We start from the raw sequence: 24,716 nt of genomic DNA, 5'->3' as shown, positions 1-24,716 counted from the left end.
CTTTAAATATGGTTAACAATAACTTACTGCATATTTTCAAAAAGCTTTAAGAGAAGATTTTGAATGCTCACAATATAAAGAAATGATAAATGTTTTCAGTAACAGATACGTTGATTAGCCTGATTTGATCATTATACATTGTATCAAACTATCATTCATTCTGTATTCCACTAATGAATATGATTATTATGTGTCAACTAAAAATAAAAAAAAAGTCAAGCATGGGAAAATTGATCAGATAAAAATTAAAAAATTTCCATTCAAGTAAAACTATAGCATTATTTATTATTAATACTGCCAAACTTCAAAAGTGGGTAGTGGATAAGATTGCATTACTGAATGAGGTAAAAGATAAAAACAAGAAAAAAAATCCCATGGTTTCAATGGCAACATAATAGAAATGTTGCACTTTGAATACCTTCCATTTTACTTCAAAATTTACAAGGCTTATATATTTTTTGAAAATGGCATGACTATTTGTGGAGATGTTACTACAATTATTATTTGCATATATAAATGTGACAGGTTAAAACAAATTCACAAAGAAATTCTAAGTTGCTGACATTCTCTCCATATACTTAAATACACTGAATTTTCCTAAAACATTCCTTTGCTTAAATGTGTTAACTGGATATAAAATGTAAACGAGCAGAGCAAACAATATTATTAACAAGGCTAAGTTTCCTTAATGATACAAGTTTTGACCCAGGTTTTAACAGGTACAGCAATGGACTGACAGACAAAAGAGGTATCATCATGTAAAGGGAAAATAAAAGAACCAGAAGTGGAACTCCAACTTAAGATTTCGTGCTTATCAGGAGAAAAACTGGATCAGATGAACCTAAGGTCACTTCTATTTCCTTCCTTCCTCCCTCCCTTTCTCTTTTTTTCTTTCTTTTCTTTTTTTTTTTTTGATAGTCTTGCTCTGTCACCTGGTCTGGAGTGCAGCGGTGTGATCTTGGCTCACTACAACCTCCGCCTTTCAGGTTCAAACGATTCTTGTGCCTCAGCCTCCCAAGTAGCTGGGATCACAAGTGCAGGTGCCACCATGCCCAGCTAATTTTTGTATTTTTAGTAGAGATGGGGTTTCACCATGTTGGCGAGCCTGGTCTGGAACTCCTAACCTCAGGTGATCCACCCAGCACTCCCAAAGTGCTGGGATACAGATGTGAGCCACTGTGCCCAGTCTTAGTTCTACATTTCTGTAAGTATTCCAGGTAGCAAGAAATAATCCTAAAAAACACCTCAAAGAGATTATGTACAGTTTTTTACCTATTAAAACAGGTTATTGGTCAACATTACCTGTACTTAAAACTAGAACAATGATGCAGAGGATATAACTGCATAAATATTTTAGTCCCAGAGAGTCAATTAAGGAAATCTATCTATGATGAAAATTAATGGATATAATTTAACCTGCTACTTCAACACTGTAAGACGTGACTGTTCATTTGACCATATGAAAGAATAAGTAGCAAAATAAATAGAGTACTCAATGGCAAAACTGGAATGTTTCCTCAAGTAAAAGTTAGGATTCCTAAATGTGGATTTTATTATGCTGAGATAAAGTTCTTTTATACTGCAAAACATTTCTGAAATAAAAATGAAAATAAATAAAAAATATTATTCAATAAGTCTAAAACGCGAGTGGAGATGTAGTTACAAAGAAAGGCTCATTACAACAGATCTACTTCCAAATCCTGAAAGATAAGCTATATAGAAGGTATGACCTTTTTCTGATTCTAGAGAATTCCTTTCAATAATAAAAAAATTCTACAATGAAGTACTTATGTGGTTCTTGATAGTGGTTAAGAGTTCAAGCTCTATGATTAGATAAACACGGGTCTGAGTGCCAGCCTTGCCTCTTACAAGGAGTATGAAGAGAGCAACGTTGTTTGACCTCTTTGACCTTCAATTTCCTTCTCCACACAATGGAAACAAAAATAGAATCTATCCTTACAAAGCTGTTGTGAATACCAGGTGTCTGGCACATAGTAAATGATCAATACATCTTAGCTATATAGGAAAGAAACTTAGCTGCAGAAGAGATTTTAAAAAATTCTTCTGACCATCGACTTAGATTCTCCCTTCCAAGTAAAACACCTAAACCTAAACTTGCTTTAAAACCAAAACAAAAACACAAACAATCGTAGTATAAAGGCAAACCCAGGAAGTAGATGGAAGAAAGAAATGGGAGAATTACAGGTCTCTCTCTCTCTCGTGTGTGTGTGTGTGTGTGTGTGTGTGTGTGTGTGTGTGTGTGTGTGTGTTTTCTGCTTGATATTACCCTCTTCCTACATAACAACTTCTCCTTTTATAATTCACTGAAGAACCCAGACTTCCATTATTTATATCTAGATTTTATTCTGTGGAAATATGTCTAGCAATATATTTACGTCACTATTAAATAGTAACTTGCAAAGTGAATATATTATAAAAGAATTATATTTTAATTATTTTCATTTTTCAGGAATGGAATACATTTGAAATATAAGATTCAAATGAATTCAATGACTTTGGCAATTTAAGTGGCTATATTCTTACACCTTGAAGCATAAATTAAAGTACTGAATAAGCAACTTCCAAAAATTCCAAATAAATTACCTTAAAAAGAAAAAGAGACAGAGTAACAGAACTGAGCAGGTCTCTTGTCATGTTTCAGGTTGTTTAATTGTTTTTATGCTAGTTTTGGTTGATCTGAACTGAATCTCTATGCCACAGTACTAAACACCAGACTCCACTCTGTTAGAATAATTGTTCCATGCCCTATTTATTCCTGTATTTTCTTTCCCTCGCAGGTATTCCCACATGTCAGAGATGCTTTTATGACAGAACTCTTGTAATTTAAAATAATAACTTCATTTCCTAGAATATAATAACTTATCTCCTAGAAATAATAACTTCATAACTAGATTTCATGATATTGCTTTAAGCAGAAAGCTCTCTGTGCTTGCCAGCATAAGAAGTTATGTTAAAGGCTCATATATAGACCCAACTGGCTATTTGTTTCCGTGTCTGTCTGGCTCAGAGGGAGAAGGCATGAGCAAGATACTAATCTATTCCCCTTTCACACATCTGAGCTGCCTTTGATTTCTCATTCTGTCCCTAGCCCAGGAATCTCTAATTCCTGAAAGTTTTTAAGCTGTATATAAGCTTTGTTTGGAGTAACTACCAGTTAGTTCTTTATCTGGAATCAAAAGATCTTAACACTAAACCTGAAGCTTGAAAAACAAACAAACAAACAAAAACAAGCAACACTATATTTTATTAACTTAAAAAGCATTTCCTTTTTAGAAACATAAAACTACATTAACTTTATTGTATCCTTTTGTCCTAAAAATTACTTGTTAGAAATTGCTGATAGCAGACAAAGTTGTGTGTATTTCAATGAACTTGACCATTGTTACTTAAGAAATCGGGGTTAGAATTTTAAAGAGAATGCTTCCCTAATTTCACCTCTTTGCTATGTCTCTCATTAAGGAAATAATAACACACATGACTTTGCCTCTTACTTTTTACTCTAAAGTTCTTTTTTTTTTTTTTTTTTTTGAGACGGAGTCTCGCTCTGTCGCCCAGGCTGGAGTGCAGTGGCCGGATCTCAGCTCACTGCAAGCTCCGCCTCCCGGGTTTACGCCATTCTCCTGCCTCAGCCTCCCGAGTAGCCGGAACTACAGGCGCCCGCCACCGCGCCCGGCTAGTTTTTTGTATTTTTTTAGTGGAGACGGGGTTTCACCATGTTAGCCAGGATGGTCTCGATCTCCTGACCTCGTGATCCGCCCGTCTCGGCCTCCCAAAGTGCAGGGATTACAGGCTTGAGCCACCGCGCCCGGCCTCTAAAGTTCTTTATAACTTCCTCAATTCCCTTTTCATTCACCAAGATTTACAGAATACTCGGTATCAGGTATTAAATTACATATGGGAGATAAAGAAATGAGTAGGGCTGGATGCGGTGGCTCATGCCAGTAATCCCAACACTTTGGAAGGCTGAGGCAGGAGGATGGCTTGAGGTCAGGGGTTCCAGACCATCCTGAGCATATAGGGAGATTTTGTGTCTACAAAAAAAATTTTGGCCAGGCATGGTGGCTCACGCCTGCCATCCCAGCACTTTGGGAGGCCAAGGTGGGTGGATCACTTCAGGCCAGGAGTTTGAGACCAGCCTGGTCAACACGGTGAAACTCCAACTCTACTAAAAATACAAAAACTTAGCTGGGTGTGGTAGCCTGTAATCCTAGCTCCTCTGGAGGCTGAGTCAGGAGAAGCGCTTGAACCCCAGGGGGCAGAAGTTGCAGTGAGCCAAGATCATGCCACTGCACTCCAGCCTGGGTGACAGAGTGAGACTATCTCAAACCAACAACAAAAAATAAAAATTAAAAAAAAAAAAAGAGAGAAAGGAGTAGGAGTCAGTATTGCCTTCAAAGATAACAGAATCTAGTGACATAGTAGACTAACTTTTGCAGGCAGTATTACTGGAACATAAAGGAGCCATTCAGCTTGTAGAAGGGGAGAAAAAATTTCAAGGAAGAGCTAATACCTAAACTAAAATTGAATATGAGGGATTTAGTGTTCTAAACACCTAACAGTATGCCCAGAAGCAAGAGACAATGGAGAGTACAGGAAGGTCAACAGTTTAATATGATCAGAATGAAAGACCTGGAAAGCTAGCTCTCTCCTCACTGGAGTTTAGTCATGGCTATACTATTCACAGGACTATTTTAACCTACCAGAAAATCTAATTCTCAATCTTTAAAATGAAGACAATAATTCTTTTCATTAGTGTTCTTATAAAAACTAAATGAGATAATATTAACAAGTACTTCTTGGTTGGGCGTGGTGGCTCATGCCTGTAATCCCAGTGCCTTGGGAGACTAGGGCAGGAGGATTGCTTGAGCTCAGGAGTTCCAAGACTGGCCTGGGCAACTTAGTGAGACCCTATCTCTACAAAATAAAAATAAAAATAAAAGACTTAGCCAGGCATAGCAGCACTCGCCTGTAGTCCCAGCTACTTGGGAGGTGGAGGCAGCAGGGTTGCTTGAGCCCAGGCAGTTGAGGCTACAGTGAGCCATGATTGTGCCACTCTGCACTTCAGCCTAGGGCAACAAAGCAAGACCCTGTCTCAAAAAAAAAAAAAAAAAAAAAAAAAAAAAAAGAATAATATCTCAGGATAAATAACAATTATCCAAGAAAAGATAACTGGCAACTTGTGGTAGTCCATGGTCACACTTCTAGCTCAAAAAACCTTAAGAAAAGAAAACCTCTGACACTCTATCTGCTTTATCATCAGACATATCTGTTGCTTTAGTAAACTTACACTTATTGCCTATGGGGTACCATTGTTTTTACTCCATTTTAGAGATGAGGAAGTTATAGCTTGGATACACTAACTGACTTGTTCAAATGTCCTTCTGCTAGGGTAGGGCTGGATTTGGAAGCTACGTCTCCTGACTTCAATACCCTTTTTAATTGTATCAAGCTGCCTCTGGTAATTTATAGGTTATTAAACAAAAAGGGTTCCAAGTACAAAACTGGCAAGCACTGTCTCTCAAGTATTTCTTACCAGTATTGCTCTGGGCATAGGGATACTTGTGCCTTTTCAGCTACTCATTTGTAACACTGTAAATAGCACAAGCAAGAGCAGTCTGGCAAGGTGGCTCATGCCTGTAATCCCAGCACTTTGGGAGGCCGAAGAAGGTGGATCACTTGAACCCAGGAGTTTGAGACCAGCTTGGGCAACATGGCGAAACCCCGTCTCTATAAAAAATACAATACAAAAATTAGCCAGATGTGGTGGCGCATGTCTGTGGTGCCAGCTACTCAGGAGTCTGAGGTGGGAGGATCGCTTCAGACCAGGAAGCAAAGGTTGTAGTCAGCCAAGATCATGCCACTGCAATCTAGCCTGGGCAACAAAGTGAGAACCTGTCTTTAAAAAAAAAAAAAAAAAAAAAAAGCTACAAAGCAAACACTTATTAGCTGTATCACTTTATGAAAACAAAACCAATAGTTAATACAATTTCTTAGAGGATTTTGTTACATCTATGTACATCTCCATTCAGAACAGTAAAGAAATATATCTTACAAGATATGCATGTACTTTAACCCTTTACTTCAAGAAGTTGCAGTGCAATGCCATCAATATATTCATTAATAGTGACAGCACTGTAACTGATGGCTCTGAATAGTCCCCAGATAATGAGATTTCATGATACTCAAGTATCAAGGCCAAGTTCCTGATCCATCTCTTTTGTCAGTAGCTTTTCTCTCCTACTGCAATTAGCCATCTGACATCTGTTTCATTAGTTCATGGCAATAAAGAATCTGATTTGACAAAGAGGCAGCTCTCCAGAATCTGTTATTAAAGTAGTAGAGTCACTTCATTGTGCTCAATGTTAAATCTAGTCTGCGTGGAAAAGAAATTTCTAATTTGAATACTAACTAACCCACTGTTTTTGATCTCCAAGGTTTATATATCTGCCCGTCAAGAACCTGTAACACTTGTATATTATTTTATGCTAAAGATGTCCACAGATACTTATTTCCAAGGAGGAAAAGTCAATGCTTATATTTAGTTACGAGGATAGGCTAACTGTATTAAAGAAAATCGAGTGCTGCTGGAAATTTCAAATTTCAAGCAATTCAAGCAAAAATCAACTTGTTCCCTTTTCTTAAATTGCATATTATGATTTAACTGTTTTATTTGTTCTCTATCTTCATAACCCTCAATGTGAAGAAGTCAGAGAAAACTCTAATAATAATGTTTTAAAGACCCAAATTAATGTTGAATAGAAAAGTAATACTATAATACAGGATGCCAATCCTGAATCCTGAATGTTCCAGGAAATTCACGTGTCAAAGTATTTTACTATCTGTTGCTCCCTACTACAGTTAACAACATGCTTTCACACACAAATGTTAGCATCTAATTACATACAGAACACTTTACATAGAAAGTAACACATGTAAAAGATTAACAGATCACGTTACTCTCTAAAATAGTTAATAAAAACAATTTACCAAAAATTAATTCAAACTAAAATTAACTTGTTCCCTTTTCTTTCTCACTTATAATTTATTTTGCAGATTCCAGATTGCATTGTAAGGCAATACAATTTTTTTAAACAAGGATGCACATAATGTTACATTAAATAAAAATTAAATTAAAAGCATATTTTCTAAAATTGAGTGTATGGTATTTATCAAATGTTATTTGTGGTTGGAAGAAGAAGAAATAGACGGTAATTCATAGTGATCAGACAATAAAGACCGATAGCATGAGGAAGGTAGCAGATACCCTTTGATTTGTATATTGACTGTGAAATAATGCAAACTGCCAATCTAATCTCATGGATTATATTTTAAGCAGGCATTTGTGAAAAAAAGACACCACTCTTTACCTTGGCATATGCCTAGAAATCATGATATAACACTAGTAACTGTGAAGTTTCCCTGCATTTTGACCATGAACTCTGTATCAAATAAGCCATACAGGGTTATTTGATAAACACAACCAATAATACATCGAAAGAGGAGATACCAAACTTCAAACTTCTCTAAAAATGTAAGAGTAAATTTATGCTGACTTCTATAAAATAGACATTCAACAGTGTCTTCCAATCTGCCTAGGAAATGCACAAATGTAATTATTCAAAGGACGCCTGAAGAACAAATACTGTAACTTAAAACTGAGTCTAGTTATAATAAAAATATAATAATTTTGCTTGACTTCTAATAATTCAAAATGACTATCTGTGAGATGACTTTGAAGGCTTTGGTCTCTTTTAAAAGCTATGTAGGAAAATTTTAAATGATGCCTTTAAAAAAACATTTTTAGCATAAACATAGATATTTAAGGTCATTAAACTGAACAAAGAGTTGTACTCAAGGTAGAGATTTATTTTCTTTTTCTTTCTTTCTTTTTTTTTTTGAGACAGAGTCTCACTCTATTGCCCAGGCTGGAGTGCAGTGGCCGGATCTCAGCTCACTGCAAGCTCCGCCTCCTGGGTTCACGCCATTCTCCTGCCTCAGCCTCCTGAGTAGCTGGGACTACAGGCGCCCGCCACCACGCCTGGCTAGTTTTTTTGTATTTTTTTTTAAGTAGAGACGGGGTTTCACCGTGTTAGCCAGGATGGTCTCGATCTCCTGACCTCGTGATCCGCCCGTCTCGGCCTCCCAAAGTGCTGGGATTACAGGCTTGAGCCACCGCGCCCGGCCGAGATTTATTTTCAAAACAATTCAGTCTATGCCTCAAAAAGACTCATATTCAGTTATAAGATTCAGGATAAGAAATCTCTTAGCATAGAAGTCAATTGAAGATTTAAGAACTGAGACATGCTCCAAAAACTACAATGCTGTGACTGCAAGACATGTTATTTCTATAGCATATCTCAAAAGAGAGAGAAAATCATTTAAAATCAGTTTCTCACTAGATGATTCAACAATCCAAGCTTTGGATTCAGATATCCAATTCACCAGAAATCTTACCTTTATATACCTTTGATCAGCATAAGCTTGTAATTTGAAATTTTCAGCAGTACTTTATTTCCATTTACAGAGTTGGCCTATCCTCATAACTTTAAACACAAGCATTGGTTTTTTTTCCCTCCTTGGAAAGAAATACCTGTTGGTATCTTTAGCATAAAATAATAGACCTATTTAAGGAGCTTCCTTGGCATAGTAACTCCCATCACAATGATTTCTGCTACAGAAATCATTACATGCTAGGGGTGCTTGCCACTGTATTCTGTATACTTAGGTTATGCAAATTAACTAGATTTAAAATTAATAAACCAAGTTTACTTGCCAAGAATGACTTATTTTGGAATCCCCAGGTTGTTTTGTATTCCTACAATGTTAATGTCCTACTGTGAAGGTTCAGTATGTGCTGTTAAATTTGACGTTTGATCAAAACTGTGAACGTTTTTTCATGTCAGCAATAAGACGCATCACTCATGTTATCATTTTTCCACTAAACTTACTACTATAGAGTAACATTTCTATCCTAGATGTGACATTTATTATCAGAGTGGTTTTTATTTCTAGCATACTGAATAACTATGAACCTGCAGCTACATACTTTCACCACTAGATGAAGCTTGAGCATAGGTGATGTGAAATGTGGAGTGCAGTCTTAAAGTGGAATACAGGTACTACGAGAAGACAACGGAGAAGACAGAGAAAGTTTGATGTTAAGAACAGATTTTGATTTAGCAATATTGTGGGGGCAAAACTGCCACATAGCAAAAGCTCAGAATGCCTGTTAATCGTCAATAAAATGATGCTATTTCAATTAGTGAAATTCCTCTTACTGATGATTAATTTCATAATGCAGAGGAGATAAGTTAGCTAGTACGGTGAATAAAAATAAACACAGAGTCAGATGCAAACTATGTTACTTGCAAATTACTTGACTTTGTGCAAGTGGCTTAAACTTCTTGAGACTTGATTTCTTTATTAAAAAATGGAAACACCAGACTAATAGTAAAACCTAAGAGATGGGTGGCTTAGGAGGGCATTAGTTCCCCCACAATGTTTAATAGGACTCTCTTAAAACATCCCTAGAAATCCTAGAATATTAGCTTAAAAGGTATACTTGTTCAGGAAAACACACTGTAAGGCACAGCTAGTATCCACAACTAATATTTTCCCAATCAAAAGGACTTAAAAGTTCTGCTGCCACTGGCCAAGCCTAGAACAATCCCCAAAGTTTTTTTTTTTTTTTTTTTAAAGAGCGTATCTTGCTCTGTCACCGAGGCTAGAATGCAGTGGCATGATCATAGCTCACTGCAGCCTTGAACTCCTGGGATCAAACAATCCTGCCTCATTCTCTGAGTGGCTAGGAATACAGGCGCATTTCACCACACCTGGATAATTTAAAAAAATTTTTGTAGAGGCAGTGTCTCACTATGTTGCCCAGGATGGTCTCAAAGTTCTAGGCTCAAGCCATCCTCCCACCTTGGCCTACCAGAGTGCTGGGATTACAGGCATGAGCCACCATGCCCAGCCCATGATTCTTTAAAGTTCTAGCTTTTCCTTGTATGCAGTATTTTTCCATGGGTAGGTAACATAATGAGATGCATTAACTCCTGAAAACTATAATTAAAGCTGATAACCAAAATGTTAAATACTGACTATACATACACTGTTATATTTGTCTCTTGGAAATCACTCACAAAACCCAGACAATGAACAAGGAAAAGTGATGAGAAATGAACTGGAGATGTTGAGTAGGTAGTGTAGAAGAAGCAGGATAATGAATTATAACATAGTCAAAAATGGGAATGCCTATTTAGATATTCCCCAAAAGCCGGGCGCGGTGGCTCAAGCCTGTAATCCCAGCACTTTGGGAGGCCGAGACGGGCGGATCACGAGGTCAGGAGATCGACACCATCCTGGCTAACACGGTGAAACCCCGTCTCTACTAAAAAATACAAAGCTGGGCGAGGTGGCGGGCGCCTGTAGTCCCAGCTGCTCGGGAGGCTGAGGCAGGAGAATGGCGTAAACCTGGGAGGCGGAGCTTGCAGTGAGCTGAGATCCGGCCACTGCACTCGAGCCCGGGCGACAGAGCAAGACTCTGTCTCAAAAAAAAAAAAAAAAAAAAATAGATATTCCCCAAAATCTAAACTTACTGCCTCTGCCTCTTGTTCTTTAACACTGTTAACAAACCTTTAATAACAACCAAGACAAGACTTTCTATCCAGTCTACTGGATTAAATACACAAAGAAAAGGACAGCTTACTAATTGACAAGTTTATATATGTGATATTGCAGTATATCTTTTAACTTAGCAAAGTGGAATACATGGAACCATCTTTCCAAAAAACATACCTGTTGAAGTCCATTAACTACCTATCCGGAAATATATCTTGCAAAGTTCTCTATCTTGTATTTCCTAAACATCTTGTGCTTATGTAAAAGTGAAAGTTGCTGAGATTTATCTAATAAATATATAACAGTAAACATAAAAAGATTTTAATATAAGAAAATGCTTTTATTTCTAATCTCAACCTCTTCTTATGAATTATTGATCCAAACTGATGATTTCATTAAATATGTCACCTAATATTTACTAAACAGTAATGAATGTTACTTTTATTCTTCCTCTGAGGGGTCTGTTTCTAGGGAAACACAATTGATAGTCACAGTAAATATGGTCTTCTCAAATGGTTTTCCCACTTCAACTATTCTGTTTAAAAAAACAAAACAAAACAAAACCCAGGTACTTAAGTCTGCAGAGATAGCAAAAGACTACTATTTTAACAAACCAGTTAGATATGATTTATTTTACTCTCTTACAAAAAACTATATACATTGTGATCCCAATTTCGATTTTTAAAATACGCATAAAGAATGGAAAAATATACATTAAAATATCAGCAGTAATTTTCCTTATTTCCATTTTTCTTTTTCTTTTTTTGGAATTTTCAACAAAGAATGTGAATTACTTTTATATAATTAGGAAAAATGCTTTCATTAATATTATTGCTTATTTTAGGTGAGAAAACACATAACCTGTCACAAAGATATTTTTATAAAAGCATGATGTTGCACATTGATAAAATATATCAATTTGATTTCAAAGAAAATATTAAGTCTGAAGATTTCAACTTTTTCAAAATGCGGAGTTGTTTCCCTGTACGAGGACTCACTCTACTGGTGACATAGAGAATATACTTAATCTGACATTTCTGAAGTAACTGCATATTTTCCATAAACACTAGAGGGCAGGGTTTTGACGATAAAACTCAACTTCGTTTGTCTTTGTGTGTGTGTAAATATTTCACTTATATTTGGGTATATATATAATTTATATTTGTATATACGTACACATTATTTTGTACAAATACAAAAGGTATACACACATTATTTTGTATAATAAACTCTTGGGCTCAAGCAATCCTTTTGCCTCAGCTTCCCAGTAGCCAGCACTACATTATATATATATATATATATATATACACACACACACACACGCATTATTTTGTATTTATACATATTTATGTGTATATATATTCTGTATTTATATGCAAATATATACACATATACAAACACAAATATAAATACACATCTTTTATATTTTGTATTTATAGAAATGAATGTGTATATTTTGTATTTATTTATATTTTATATTCATTTGTGCATATACAACATATATTCTGTATACATTTCAAAACCATTTTCAGAGATTAATAAGTACATAATCTAAGGCTCTAATATGACACCATTTCATATTAAAACTGGATCCACTAGGCTGGGTGCAGTGGCTCATGCCTGTAATCCCAGCACTTTGAGAGGTCAAGGTGGGCAGGCTGCTTGAACTCAGGGGTTTGGGACCAGCCGGGGCACATGGCAAAATCCTGCCTCTACAAAAACGCAAAAATTATTTGGCATGGTGACACGCCTAGAGTCCCAGCTCATTAGGGGAGGAGGCAGGAGGATCACTTGAGCCTGGGAGGTGGAGGTTGCAATGAGCTGAGATCGCGCCACTGTACTCCAGCCTGGATAACAGAACCAGACCAGACCTTGTCTCAAAAAACCCAAAAACAAAAAAACATAATTACTAACTGATATGGTTTGGCTGTGTCCCCACCCAAATCTCATCCTGAACTGCAGTTCCCATAATTCCCACATACCATGGGAGGGACCTGGTGGAAGGTAACTGAATCATGGGGGTGGTTACTCCCATGTGGCTGTTCCACTAATAGTATGTGAGTCTCTTGAGACCTGATGGTTTCATAAAGGGCAGTTCCCCTGCACATGCTCTCTTGCCTGCTGCCACATAAGATGTGCCTTTGCTCCTCCTTCATCTTTTGCCATGATTATGAGGCTTCCCCCTCCATATGGAACTGTGAGTCAATTAAACCTCTTTCCTTTATAAATACCCAGTCTCAGGTATATCTTTATTAGCAGTGTGAGAACAGATTAACACACTAAATTGGTACTGGTAGAGTGGGGTGCTGCTGTAAACATATCTGAAAATGTTGAAGCGACTTTGGAACTAGGTAACAGGGAGAGGCTGGAATAGTTTGGAGGGTGCAGAAGACAAGAAAATGTGGGAAAGTTTGCAACCTCCTAGAGACCTGTTGAATAGCTTTGACCAAAATGCTGATATTGATATGGACAATGAAGTCCAGATTGAGGTGGTCTCCAACAGAGATGAAGAACTTATTGGGAACTGGAACAGAAAAGATGATTTCTGCTATGCTTTAGCAAAGAGACTGGGAGCATTTTGCCCCTGCCCTAGAGATGTATGGAACTTTGAACTTGAGAGATGATTCAGGGTATCTGGTGGAAGAAATTTCAAAGCAGCAAAGTGCTTAAGAGTCGACTTGGGTACTCTTAAAACCATTCAGTTTTGGCTGGGCGCGGTGGCTCACGCCTATAATCCCAGCACTTTGGGAGGCCGAGATGGGTGGATCACGAGGTCAGGAGATCAAGACCATCCTGGCTAACATGGTGAAACCCTGTCTCTACCAAGAATACAAGAAGAATTAGCTGGGCGTGGTGGTGGGTGCCCATAGTCCCAGCTACTCAGGAGGCTGAGGCAGGAGAATGGCATGAACCTGGGAGGTGGAGCTTGCAGTGAGCCAAGATCGTGCCACTGCACTCCAGCCTGGATGACACGCGAGACTCTGTCTCAAAAAAAAAAAAAGCATTCAGTTTTATTCATTCACAAAGACATGGTTTGGAATTGGAACTTACGTTTAAAAGGGAGCAAAGCATAAAATCTCGGAAAATTTGCAGCCTGACAATGTGACAGAAAAGAAAAAACAATTTTCTGAGGTGAAATTCAAGCCAGCTACAGCAATTTGCAGAAATAATGAGAAGCCAAATGTTAATTGCCAAGACAATGGGGAAAATGTCTCCAGGGCATGTCAGAGGTCTTCATAGCAGCCCTTCCCACCACAAGCTGGGAGGCCTTGGAGAAAAAAATGGTTTCACAGGCCTTGCTGCTTTGTGCAGTCTCAGGAGTTGGTACCCTGTGTCCCAGGTGTGGCTAAAAGGGGTCAATGTACGTCCCAGGCTGTTGCTTCAAAGGGTGCAAACCCCACGCCTTGGTGGCTTACATGTGTTGTTGGGACTGCAGGTGCACAGAAGTCAAGAACTGAGGTTTGGGAACTTCCACCTATGTTTCAGAGGATGTATGGAAATGCCTAGATGTTCATGTAGAGGTGTGCTGCAGGGGTGGAGCCCTCATGGAGAACCTCTTTGCTAGGCAGTGCAGAAGGGAAATGTGGGGTGGGAGCTCCCACACAAAGTCTCCACTGGGGCACTACCAAGTGGAGATGTGAGAAGAGGGCCACCAGAATGGTAGATCCACTGACAGCTTGTACCATGTGCCTGGAAAACCTGCAGACTCTCAATGCCAGCCTGTGAAAGCAGCCAGGAGGGAGACTGTACCCTGCAAAGCCACAGGGGCGGAGCTGTCCAATATCATGGAAACCAAATTCTTGCTTCAGTATGACCTGGATGTGAGATATGGAGTCAAAGGAGATCATTTTGGAGCTTTAAGATTTAACTACCCTACTGAATTTCGGACTTGCATGGGCCTGTAGCCCCTTTGTTTTGGCCAATTTCTCCCATTTGGAATGGGTGTATTTATAATGCTTGAACCGCCACTGCATCTTGGAAGTAATTAACTTGCTTTTGATTTTACAGAAAGGACTTTCCTTGTCTCAGATGAGACTTTGGACTGTGGACTTACGAGTTAATGCTGAAATCTGGGGGACTGTTGGGAAGGCATGATTGGTTTTGAAAGGTGAGGACATGAGATTTGGGAGGGGTCAGGGGCATAATAACATGGTTTGGCTGTGGCCCACCCAAATCTCATCTTGAATTGCAGTTCCCATAATTCCCATGTGTTGTGGGAGGGACCCTGTGGGAGGTAATTAAATTATGGGGGTGGTTACCCCCATGCTGCTGTTCTCATAATAGTGAGTGAGTCTCACAAGATCTGACAGTTTTATAAAGAGCAGTTCCCCTGCACATCGTCTCTTGCCTGCCATCATTTAAGGTGTGCCTTTGTTCCTCCTTGGCCTTCCACCACAATTGTGAGGCCTCCCCAGCCATGTGGAACTGTGAGTCAATTAAAACTCTTTCTTTTATAAATTACCCAGTCTTGGGTATGTCTTTATTAGACAGCATGAGAACAGACTAATACACTAATAAATACATTGAAAATTGAGGCCTTTTGCTAAATTGATTCTAATTTAATACAAAATGCAAAGATAATTTTTTAAAAAATTAACTGTTAAATGCCCTCAGAATAGCAGATCTTTAAGAGAATACTAAAACCTTCTCTAACCCCAAAGGCTTCTTACATTTACAAGGTTAATGAATCGTGATGGTGGTAAAAGAGAAGGTGAAAGGGAAAATGATACTCCAGGAAGAGAGAACAGCAAGAGTAAAATCATGACATCTCAAAATTGCATAGTTTATGTGCAGGATGTCAAGCTAATCTGGTATGTGACTATAATATAGGGTGCAGTAGGGAAATAGCTGAGGTTGGAAAAGTAGGGTAGAGTCATTTGGGGAAGGACTGTTCTGCTATACTTAAGAGTTGGACTTTATTCTAAAGGCAATAGGAAAGCTACTGGCTTTTAACCAACAGAGGGCTAGATCTCTTTTTGTTAATGGAAATACAGCAGTTCAGTTATACCTTGGTATCCACTGGGAGATTGGTTCCAGGATTCCCACAAATACCAAAATCCATGGATGTTCAAGTCCCTTATATAAAATGGCATGGCAGTTGCCTATAGCATATGCACATCCTCCCCTCTACTTTAAATCATCTCTAGATTACTTATAATGCCTAATACAAAGTAAATGCTGTGTAAATAGTTGTTATACTGTTTTTTATGTGTATTACTTTTTATTGTTGTATTTTAATTTTTTTTCCCAAATATTTTTTATCCATGGTTGGTTGAATTAAAGGATGTGGAGCCCATGGATACAGAGGGCTGACTGTATATAGGGTGAATTAGAAGAGTGAAAACTTAGAGGAAAGAAGGCCAAGAAGTCAAGTATACTAGCCTTAAATAGTACAAAAACAGTGAAAATGCTAACAGGAAGCTTTCTAACGACATTTAAAAAGTCAGGAAGGAATGGACTTCATGAATGGACAAATATAATGATTAAGAATTTCAAGCCCTGGTGAGTGAAATGGGTGGATACTGATGGCTTCAAAGCAAAGACTAGAGTTTTAATCACTCTAAGTGCAAAATGCTTTCTGAAATCCAGGTAGCAAGGTCTATTAAACAGCAAGAAATGTGTGGCTAGAACTCAGGGAAGTGAGATATAAACATAAGGAAAAAATATGATTTCTTTTTGGTGATTTTTGAAATGAGTCTCATTACCTTAGACTTATACCTGTTATTAAAGCAAACTTCTAATTGAGTGGTATCCATGTAAACTACGGGATGGCATTGTAATGTTAGGCCTAACTCTCAGTCAATTTAGATTATTATTTATCCACCTCAAAAACACAGAACTAAAATTTGTTGGAAAGCATATGATTTTATGTTTCATATACAGATAGGGATTAAAACATTAAAAATACATATATATACACATAACATACATATATACAAATTCACATTTCATTTGAAGTCAAGCCAAAATTTTAAAAGATATATTTATAAGACAAAAATAATTGGGAGTTTACTAATAATGAAGGCCAGTAGTACCAATGATTATTAATAACTGTAACTGGTATAACTTCACATTTATAAAGTCTCTCAAGTAAATGTTTTTATCTCTACAACCTGTCCATGAGGTAGGCTAGAGGTGGTAGTAACAACAATAGTATTAGAATAACATAAATTTAATATAATTTAGTTTCCTGTCTTCATGTCCCCCCCAAATTTCTAGAATAAACTAGAGATCTTAGATGTTCTTATTTTGGAATTTGTATTTAAAATTGTAACTTTCCTGGCATGAATAAACTAGATTAGAACACTACTGAATTTTCTAAAATTCTCTGAAACATGGAAAATATAGACCAAAGAAATTTAATACTGTTCCACTATGAAAAGCATCCATTCTGGTCCAGACATATAAAGTGGGTGCCATAAATACTTGCTAATTATAACACAAAGTTAAAATCCTAAGGAAAAGTCCAATCCAATTATTATGTTCTTGTAAGTCTGACCATGTATGAACCTAGTAAAACTTTCAAATTGTTAGCATTAATTTTGCCTTTATAAACGGTTTTAAATCAAATTCCATTCCAAAGGACAAATACCCATCAAAGATTCTTAGTTCTAAGATAATCCCCTGAATTTCAGTTTTTAGAAAACAAAGCATTACCTAGATATAGAATTTTAAATATTATTCTCATGTATCTAAAGGCTGGGCCTACAAGCTGAAAAGTCCTATGTTTTAAGTCTCAACATATTTCGCAATCAGCCTCTTGCTTCTATGTATTTTAGTATTTTCAAGTGTTGAAATGCATTTAAAAAATAAACAGGAAACAGGAATACTTACTTGAACCTGGCAGGTGAAAGAGGAGTAGGAGGAAACATTCCTGGTTCAAAAGAATCAAAGTAAGTCACTGTCCAAGAAAAGCTGCAACAGGAGAATCCAGCAGTTAGGGATATTATAAGTAGAGTCCAGAATCCTTAACAGGAAAAGAGAGGGGGAAAAAGTAAATTATTAACACCAAAACAATTTAAATTAAACCAGTATTCTCATGTTCATATCATGTATATTTCTCATCTTCTAAATTATATGGACCTGATATTATAAGATTTGAACTTACTGCAAGCTAACTTATGTAGAAATAAGTATACATTACTAAGGCACAACTAGAAGTCATATCATTGAATATTTTAATTAAATGATAATATGTGGGAAAAAAGGGTAAATTCAACAAGAACATAACATCTTCAGTTTTATGAAATTCAACTACAGAAAACATGGTTATAACATTTCACTAGACTCTTAAGATGTCTTGAGGCCAGAAAAGGTGGCTCATGCCTGCAATCACAATGCTTTGGGAGACTGAGGTGGGAGGATGGTTTGGGGCCAGGAGTTTGAGGTTGCAATGTGCCTCGATTGCACCACGGCACTCCAGCCTGGGAAACAGAATGAAACCCTGTTTCAAAAAAGAAAAAAAGGTCATCAGATTTTTCATTTAATTTCATAAATCATACCTTGCTATCTTTATTATTTAGTACTAAGTGATTCCTTTCATTCCACACCATGCACTTTTGAAACATGCCTCAATTTGGGGGTATCTCCTCTTTACAGTTTTCTTATGAACATTATAAACCTATTCTGATTGTTTAACCTTGCTCAGTATATGAACAAAAGTTGCCTCCTGACTTACAAATGTGTGGGACCCTAGATTTTATTTGCACTGAGTTTGGAACTGTATTTTCTCATAAAAGTCAAGTCAAAAGAACAATAGTATAATGGACTTAAGGAAAAAGCGTTGAGAAGAAGAATAGGAGACATAAAGGAAAAAGAAAGGAGTAAGTTAAAGGTTTTCAGATACTATTCATAACCCATTAAGAATAATAAAAGAACAATGAATGTTCTTGTGGTTATAGGAAGACAGGAAATACTGATATTTAAGTGGCCAACTCCTTTTAGTAAGAAGTACAGTTTTATTTTGATGTTAAGTTTTCAAAAATTTTACAAATTAACTCACTTATTCATCCACTCAATCTATATCGAGGGGCTACTATGTGTTGGTTATTGTGCTAGGTGATGTGGATATAGCGGTGAGCAAAATAAAAAAGATAGCTGTCTTCATGAAGTAATTCTAGTGGGACAGAAAGATAATAAAACATGTAACTAAATTAACGAGATAACCATATACTGTGATAACTATTTTGAATAAAGAAGATGTTACCACTTTAAGGAGGTAACATCAGAATTCAAATTGAAAATGTGAGCATATTTTTCTTGGAAGAATCAGTTAATTCTAAAATTCACATGAAATAATAAGCAAAAATAGAGACTATTCCAACCAGATATTGAAATATTATAGGAACTGAATACCTAAAACAGTGTGTACTGATACACAAATAGATGACAGGGCCGGGCATGGTGGCTCATGCCTCTAATCCCAGCACTTTGTGAGGTCGAAGCAAGAGGATTACTTGAGGCCAAGAGTTTGAGACCAATCTGGCCAACATGGCGAAACCACCTCTACCAAAAATACAAAAATTAGCTGGGCATGGTGGTACATGACTGTAACCCCAGCTACTCGGGAGACTGAGGCAGGTGAATCACTTAAACCCAGAGGCAGAGGTTACAGTGAGCCGAGATAGCACCACTGCACTCCAGCCTGGGCGACAGAGTGAAACTCTTTCTCACAAACAAACAAACAAACAAACAAACAACAGAACAAAGCAGAATACAAGATTTGGAAGAAGGCGGAAGAAGGCCCAAATAGATTAATAAAAAATGTTACTAATTCAATGGGGTGACCACTTACAAAAAGGAAAAGAAACTGGATCCATACCAGGTACCCTATACCAGACTAAATTCTAAAATGTACCAAATAATCTAAATATAAAATTGTAGAGGGAATCCCTGGAAAAGTCATTTATAGCCTTGGAGGGATAAAGGCCTTTCTAATCACGATACAAAAATTCATGACCCATATAAGACACAGAATTTCTACTATACACAGTCAGCCCTTCCTATCCACAAGTTCCATATCTGGAATTCAACCAACCTTGGATGAAAAGTATTTGGAAAAAAAAAGAAAAGTAACAATACAACAATAAAAATAATGTCAATCAAAACCAATACAGCATAACAACTATTTACATAACATTTACATTATATTAGGTATTACAGAGAGTAAATGGGAGGATGTGAAAAGGTCATATACATACAAATATTATCCAATTTCATACAAAGGACTTGAGGATCCAGATTTTGTTATCCACAGGGGGTCCTGGAACCAATTCCTCACAGATGCTCAGGGACAACTGTATACAGGTAAACACACATACTACTATATATGCATAGCAACATAAAATGTCAAATTGAATGACAAAAAATTTTTAAATAAAACATAACCTTTGCAACTTACAGCACAAGGAAAAATTTCCTGTTAATACAAGTAATTCCTAGAAACCAATAAAAAAAAAAGACCAGCAATCCAAAACTCAAATATAAAAAGTTAAATGCAATTGCAGAATAAAAACTATAAATGTTAAAACATGAACAGATGCTCAATTCAATACCATTAATAATCAGAGAAATTAGGTATTTTTTCATCATCAACTGACAAAAATCAAAAAGTTGTATAACATTCTCTGATGCTGAGGCTGTGAATAAACAGAAACTCTTCATGCATGGCTGTTTTGGAGAGTAAATTGTTATAATTTCTATGGAGAGCAGTTTGGCAGTATCTGCTAAAATGATGCACGTATATGTTCTTTACTCCAGTAATTTTATATGTCTTTAGGACAACATATCTCTGTTTAATACAATTATACATATATATCTTTGTATATTATAATATACAAACCTCTATAAAATGACATATATACAAGATTGTTCTCTGTAGCTTTGTTTGTAATAACATAGATTGGAAACAACATAAATAATCAGTAATGAAGGTAAAGAATTGGTTAATTACGTACATCCATACAATAGAATAATATGCAGCTAGAAAAATGAATGAGGAAGCTCTTTAGGTACTGATATGGAAAGATCTTGAAAATATACTGGTGAGCTCAAAACTGAAAGTTCAGAACAGCTCTATGCATTTGTATAAATAAGAGGAAAATATGCATTATACACATACATATATGCATATGTTGTATATATGAAGAAATGTATGTTGTACTTAGATATTTTAAAAACTTTCTAGAAGGATGTAAGAATTTAACATTGGTTCTCTGTGGAGGGAGGAAAGAGTGGTTGGGAGAAAAGAGTAAGCCTTTTCAGTCTATATTCTTTTATACTTTTTGAATTTTGACCCATATGACTATTCTACCTATTCAAAATAGAACTAAGTAAACTTGTAAAAAAATTTTCAGTCGGGTAGTCCTTTTTGAACAGAGGAGCAGCAGGGCGGTTGTATCAGAATCTTTGTAGACTCGTTTTTAAACTGTGTCTGTAAAACAGGTTTCTGAAGAGTGTGTTCCATGCCTCAAGAATACAGCAGTAGTTGAGAACGCTAGCGGATGACTTACGAATTATCTTATTTCCCGGCTACACAAAATTATCCACCAGTCTTATTTTAGCAAGAAGCAGGTAAAAAGTACATGCAGTGGCCTGTTTGCAAATCTTGTGAAGCTCAGTTAACAGACTGAAAAAACTGTTAAAAAGTACAGACTCAGAAGAATTACTAATGGCAAGTGTGGTAAATTATTTCTCCTGATAGTTCCCTCCTCCCACCTCCTACCTGTTAAAGAGCTAACAGGCTCTGTGTTCATTTCCCCAGAAGAGGGATGTGGCAAAGCAGAAAGAAGAAACAGCCTGTTTTTCTACTTCCACATTGCACAATATTTACGGAAACTAGTGTACAGATATAATCAGGGATAGGAGTGTGGATAAACAGAAAATGTCTTGAATGCACAGCAAAGACAATGAGTTGACTGGAGTACAGATAAAATGTTCGTGGGGAACAGGGAAAAAGAGAGTGAGGGGCTTACCAACAAGTGAGAACGATTTCCTTAGTTTAAATAAAGCATGTTGTATGCATGTTTGCACTTATGTGTGTAAATGGGGAAAGGGAGTAGTGCTACAGCGGCTTCCCGACAAAGCATCTAGAAAAGCCCAAGCAAAACCATACATAGAGCATAGCTGTGTACAGTATCTTGGTAGGTAAGTACAGAGCCACGCTTACGGATGCCTCTGCCCTAAGCCTGGCATAGAAACACCACATGGTCATGTGGCTGGAAGTTGCTACATCTGAAAGACCATCCTGACCACAATAAAAGATATTTCAATAGTCACTTTAGCAAATGTCTTGAGGATTAGTCTGCATCTTCACCCCAATATCCTGGCACAGTGTCCACCTCTAGCACTTCAACCCAAGCTGGAATTGGGTGAACACAACCTTAGAATAACCTTCTTACCAACCCATCAGGATAGAGGGTCAAAAAAATTGTAAGATTTAGTCTACAACTACAACTTATGGGTTGCTATATTGCCAAATAGCTCTTACTTGCTATTATTTAGATGACTATGTCTAAAGAGGGGAGAAAATAATTGACAAGTTTACTCAAAGTTTAACATACTTCTCCAGAACAAAGATGGTAGTTAAGAAAAATAAAGTGTTTCGGGACTACTATAGAATGATGAAACTTCTAGGTAAGTGAGGAAAGACACAAAGTAGCATAATCAAATGTGAGGCTTTCTAAAGCCTGTTAAACTTTTTCACTTGAGTGCTTTAATAGGGTACCTGTCAAATTTAATACAAGAATAATTCGTTTTTCCAAAATTACTATTCCACAATCTAAGTACTTACTTCGCATTGAGCATTTTAACTATTTTATGTTCATTTTAAACTAATCAAAAGCCACATCATGGGTAAATCAGGTCACAATGATGGGGTAAAAAAAGTACATTGCAACATTGTGGTCTAGAAGTGTTTATGATTCAGGCAATTATCCAATTCATCTGCAAATAAGCAGAAAAGCCACAGAAATTGGTAACTCCCAACAACTAAATTTGTTACAAGTCAGTACCTGCAAAATCCTCATGCTAAAATGTTGACGTTTCGTAAGCTCATTTTAGAAAGAATTCACAACTTTAAAAAGGATATAAAAATGAAAGTGTATTAAATGAAATTCTTCCTTCCTCAGTTTGCCAATTTCACTCCTAAAAGCGATCAGGTTAAGAGTCTGTTATGCATCTTTCCAAAAATTATATACATATCTAGGTAATATAGATACATATATGGAGCTAGTTATATATAAAACATATATATATATATTTTCTCAGTTTATTTTCCACAAGTGGGATTCTCACCAGAAAAATGGTTCTGCATTTTGCTTTTTTCACATATTCTGGAGACCTTTTGTATCAGTACCCATAGCCACAGTACTGTTGTATATTTTTATTCTAGTTTTTCTCTATTACAAACAATGCTATGAGGAACATTCTTGTATTTAGGTGTACAGTTGTATAAGGAGATAGATGTTACAAATTTCCAGAAGAACTGCTGCCAAAGGTTGCAGGCTTTTAAAGAAATACACACATCCTTTGTTCTTCTCTACAGCTCAATATTCATCAGTTGATGAAATGATGTGTGTGCATATATATGCCTGTTTAGATATACGTGTATATACAGATACACATATACCTCTTTAGACATAGTCATCTAAATAGCAGCAAATACGTATATGTATACACATAAACGTATATATACACACACACATATATACATATAGACGGAGTCTGGCTCTGTCACCCAGGCTGGAGCGCAGTGGCGCGACCTCAGCTCACTGCAACCTCGGCCTCCCAGGTTCAAGCAATTATCTGGCTCAGCCTGCCAAGTAGATGGGACTACAGGTGCCTGCCAACACACTTGGCTAATTTTTGTATTTTTAATACAGACAGGGTTTCATCATCTTGACCAGGCTGGTCTTGAACTCCTGACTTCGTGTTCCACCCGCCTTGGCCTCTCAAAAGTCCTGGGATTACAGGCGTGAGCCACTGCACTCGGCCGAAGTGATGTATATTGATTTTTTTTTTTTTTTGAGAAGGAATCTTGCTCTGTTGCCAGGCTGAGTGCAGTGGCACGATCTCGGCTCACTACAACCTCCGCCTCCCAGGTTTAAGCGGTTCTTCTGCCTCAATCTCCAGAGTAGCTGGAATTAAGGTGCAATTATCTGGCTCAGCCTGCCAAGTAGATGGGACTACAGGTGCCTGCCAACACACCTGGCTAATTTTTGTATTTTTAGTAGAGACGAGGTTTCACCATGTTGGCCAGGCTGGTCTCGATCTCTTGACCTCATGATCCGCCTGCCTCGTGCTCCCAAAGTTTTGGGATTACAGGCATGAGCCACTGCGTCTGGCCAATGAAATGATGTATATTAATCTTTCCCATTAATTGAAACCTCTTAGACTGTTCTCACCCAAAGCAAAAACAGGGATGGGTAGGAATTTCCTATCCCAATCCCTTTGTGGTAATTTTATATACACTTATCTAAGGGTATATTTGTTTTGGATTATTTTTCAAAATAAGCTATTCTGGTTTCAGGGAATAGTTACTCCTCTAAAAATATGCTGGCAACTTTATTTCTATAAAACCTTCCAGCAAAAAAGGCTGTTATATGCTCTAAATTTTTCATTTTGTTTAACAGTTTAAGCTTACAGGGATGAGGCAACTTTCAAGAAGTTTTATGAAGTTAGATGCAGAGGCACCAACTTGCACATATTATATATAACCAGAATATACCAGAAAAAAAAAACAAAACTCTCATGGTTCCTATACTAGGGAAAGGTTTATTAAAGAAGTGTTAGGCAATCAATTGCACATACTTCGTAAAACTTCATAATGATGGGATTAAATGTGACTGTATACTAGTAATTTCCAAATCCTGTGAAAGAGCTTCTGACATTTGAAATATTTCAATAAACTGGTATACTTATATTATGAAATACAACGCAGTCATGAAGAAAATGAGGTAGATCTACATATACTGATACAGAATATACTCCAAAAGGCATTTTAACAAGGCTGCAAAATATACATGATTCCAATTATATTTTTTCTCTAACAGTGAAAAAAACATGTATTTTAAGTG

At 36.8% G+C, this 24,716-nt stretch overlaps 1 protein-coding gene across 1 annotated transcript in view; it reads right to left on the bottom strand.

Moving 5' to 3' along the window:
* The window catches only part of ARL6IP6 (ADP-ribosylation factor-like 6 interacting protein 6), a 45,750-nt gene that overhangs the window by 9,968 nt on the left and 11,066 nt on the right, over positions 1 to 24,716 (bottom strand). The window contains exon 3 of the mRNA XM_011987854.1: positions 17,476 to 17,608. Within this exon, the coding sequence (XP_011843244.1) occupies positions 17,476 to 17,608 (133 nt within the window). The remainder of the gene's footprint in view (positions 1 to 17,475; positions 17,609 to 24,716) is intronic.

The sequence above is a fragment of the Mandrillus leucophaeus genome, unplaced genomic scaffold (assembly GCF_000951045.1).
Source record: "Mandrillus leucophaeus isolate KB7577 unplaced genomic scaffold, Mleu.le_1.0 Scaffold318, whole genome shotgun sequence".
Taxonomy (NCBI): domain Eukaryota; kingdom Metazoa; phylum Chordata; class Mammalia; order Primates; family Cercopithecidae; genus Mandrillus; species Mandrillus leucophaeus.
The sequence above is the reverse complement of the archived record's forward strand: the minus strand, read 5'-3'. Positions and strand labels throughout refer to the sequence as shown.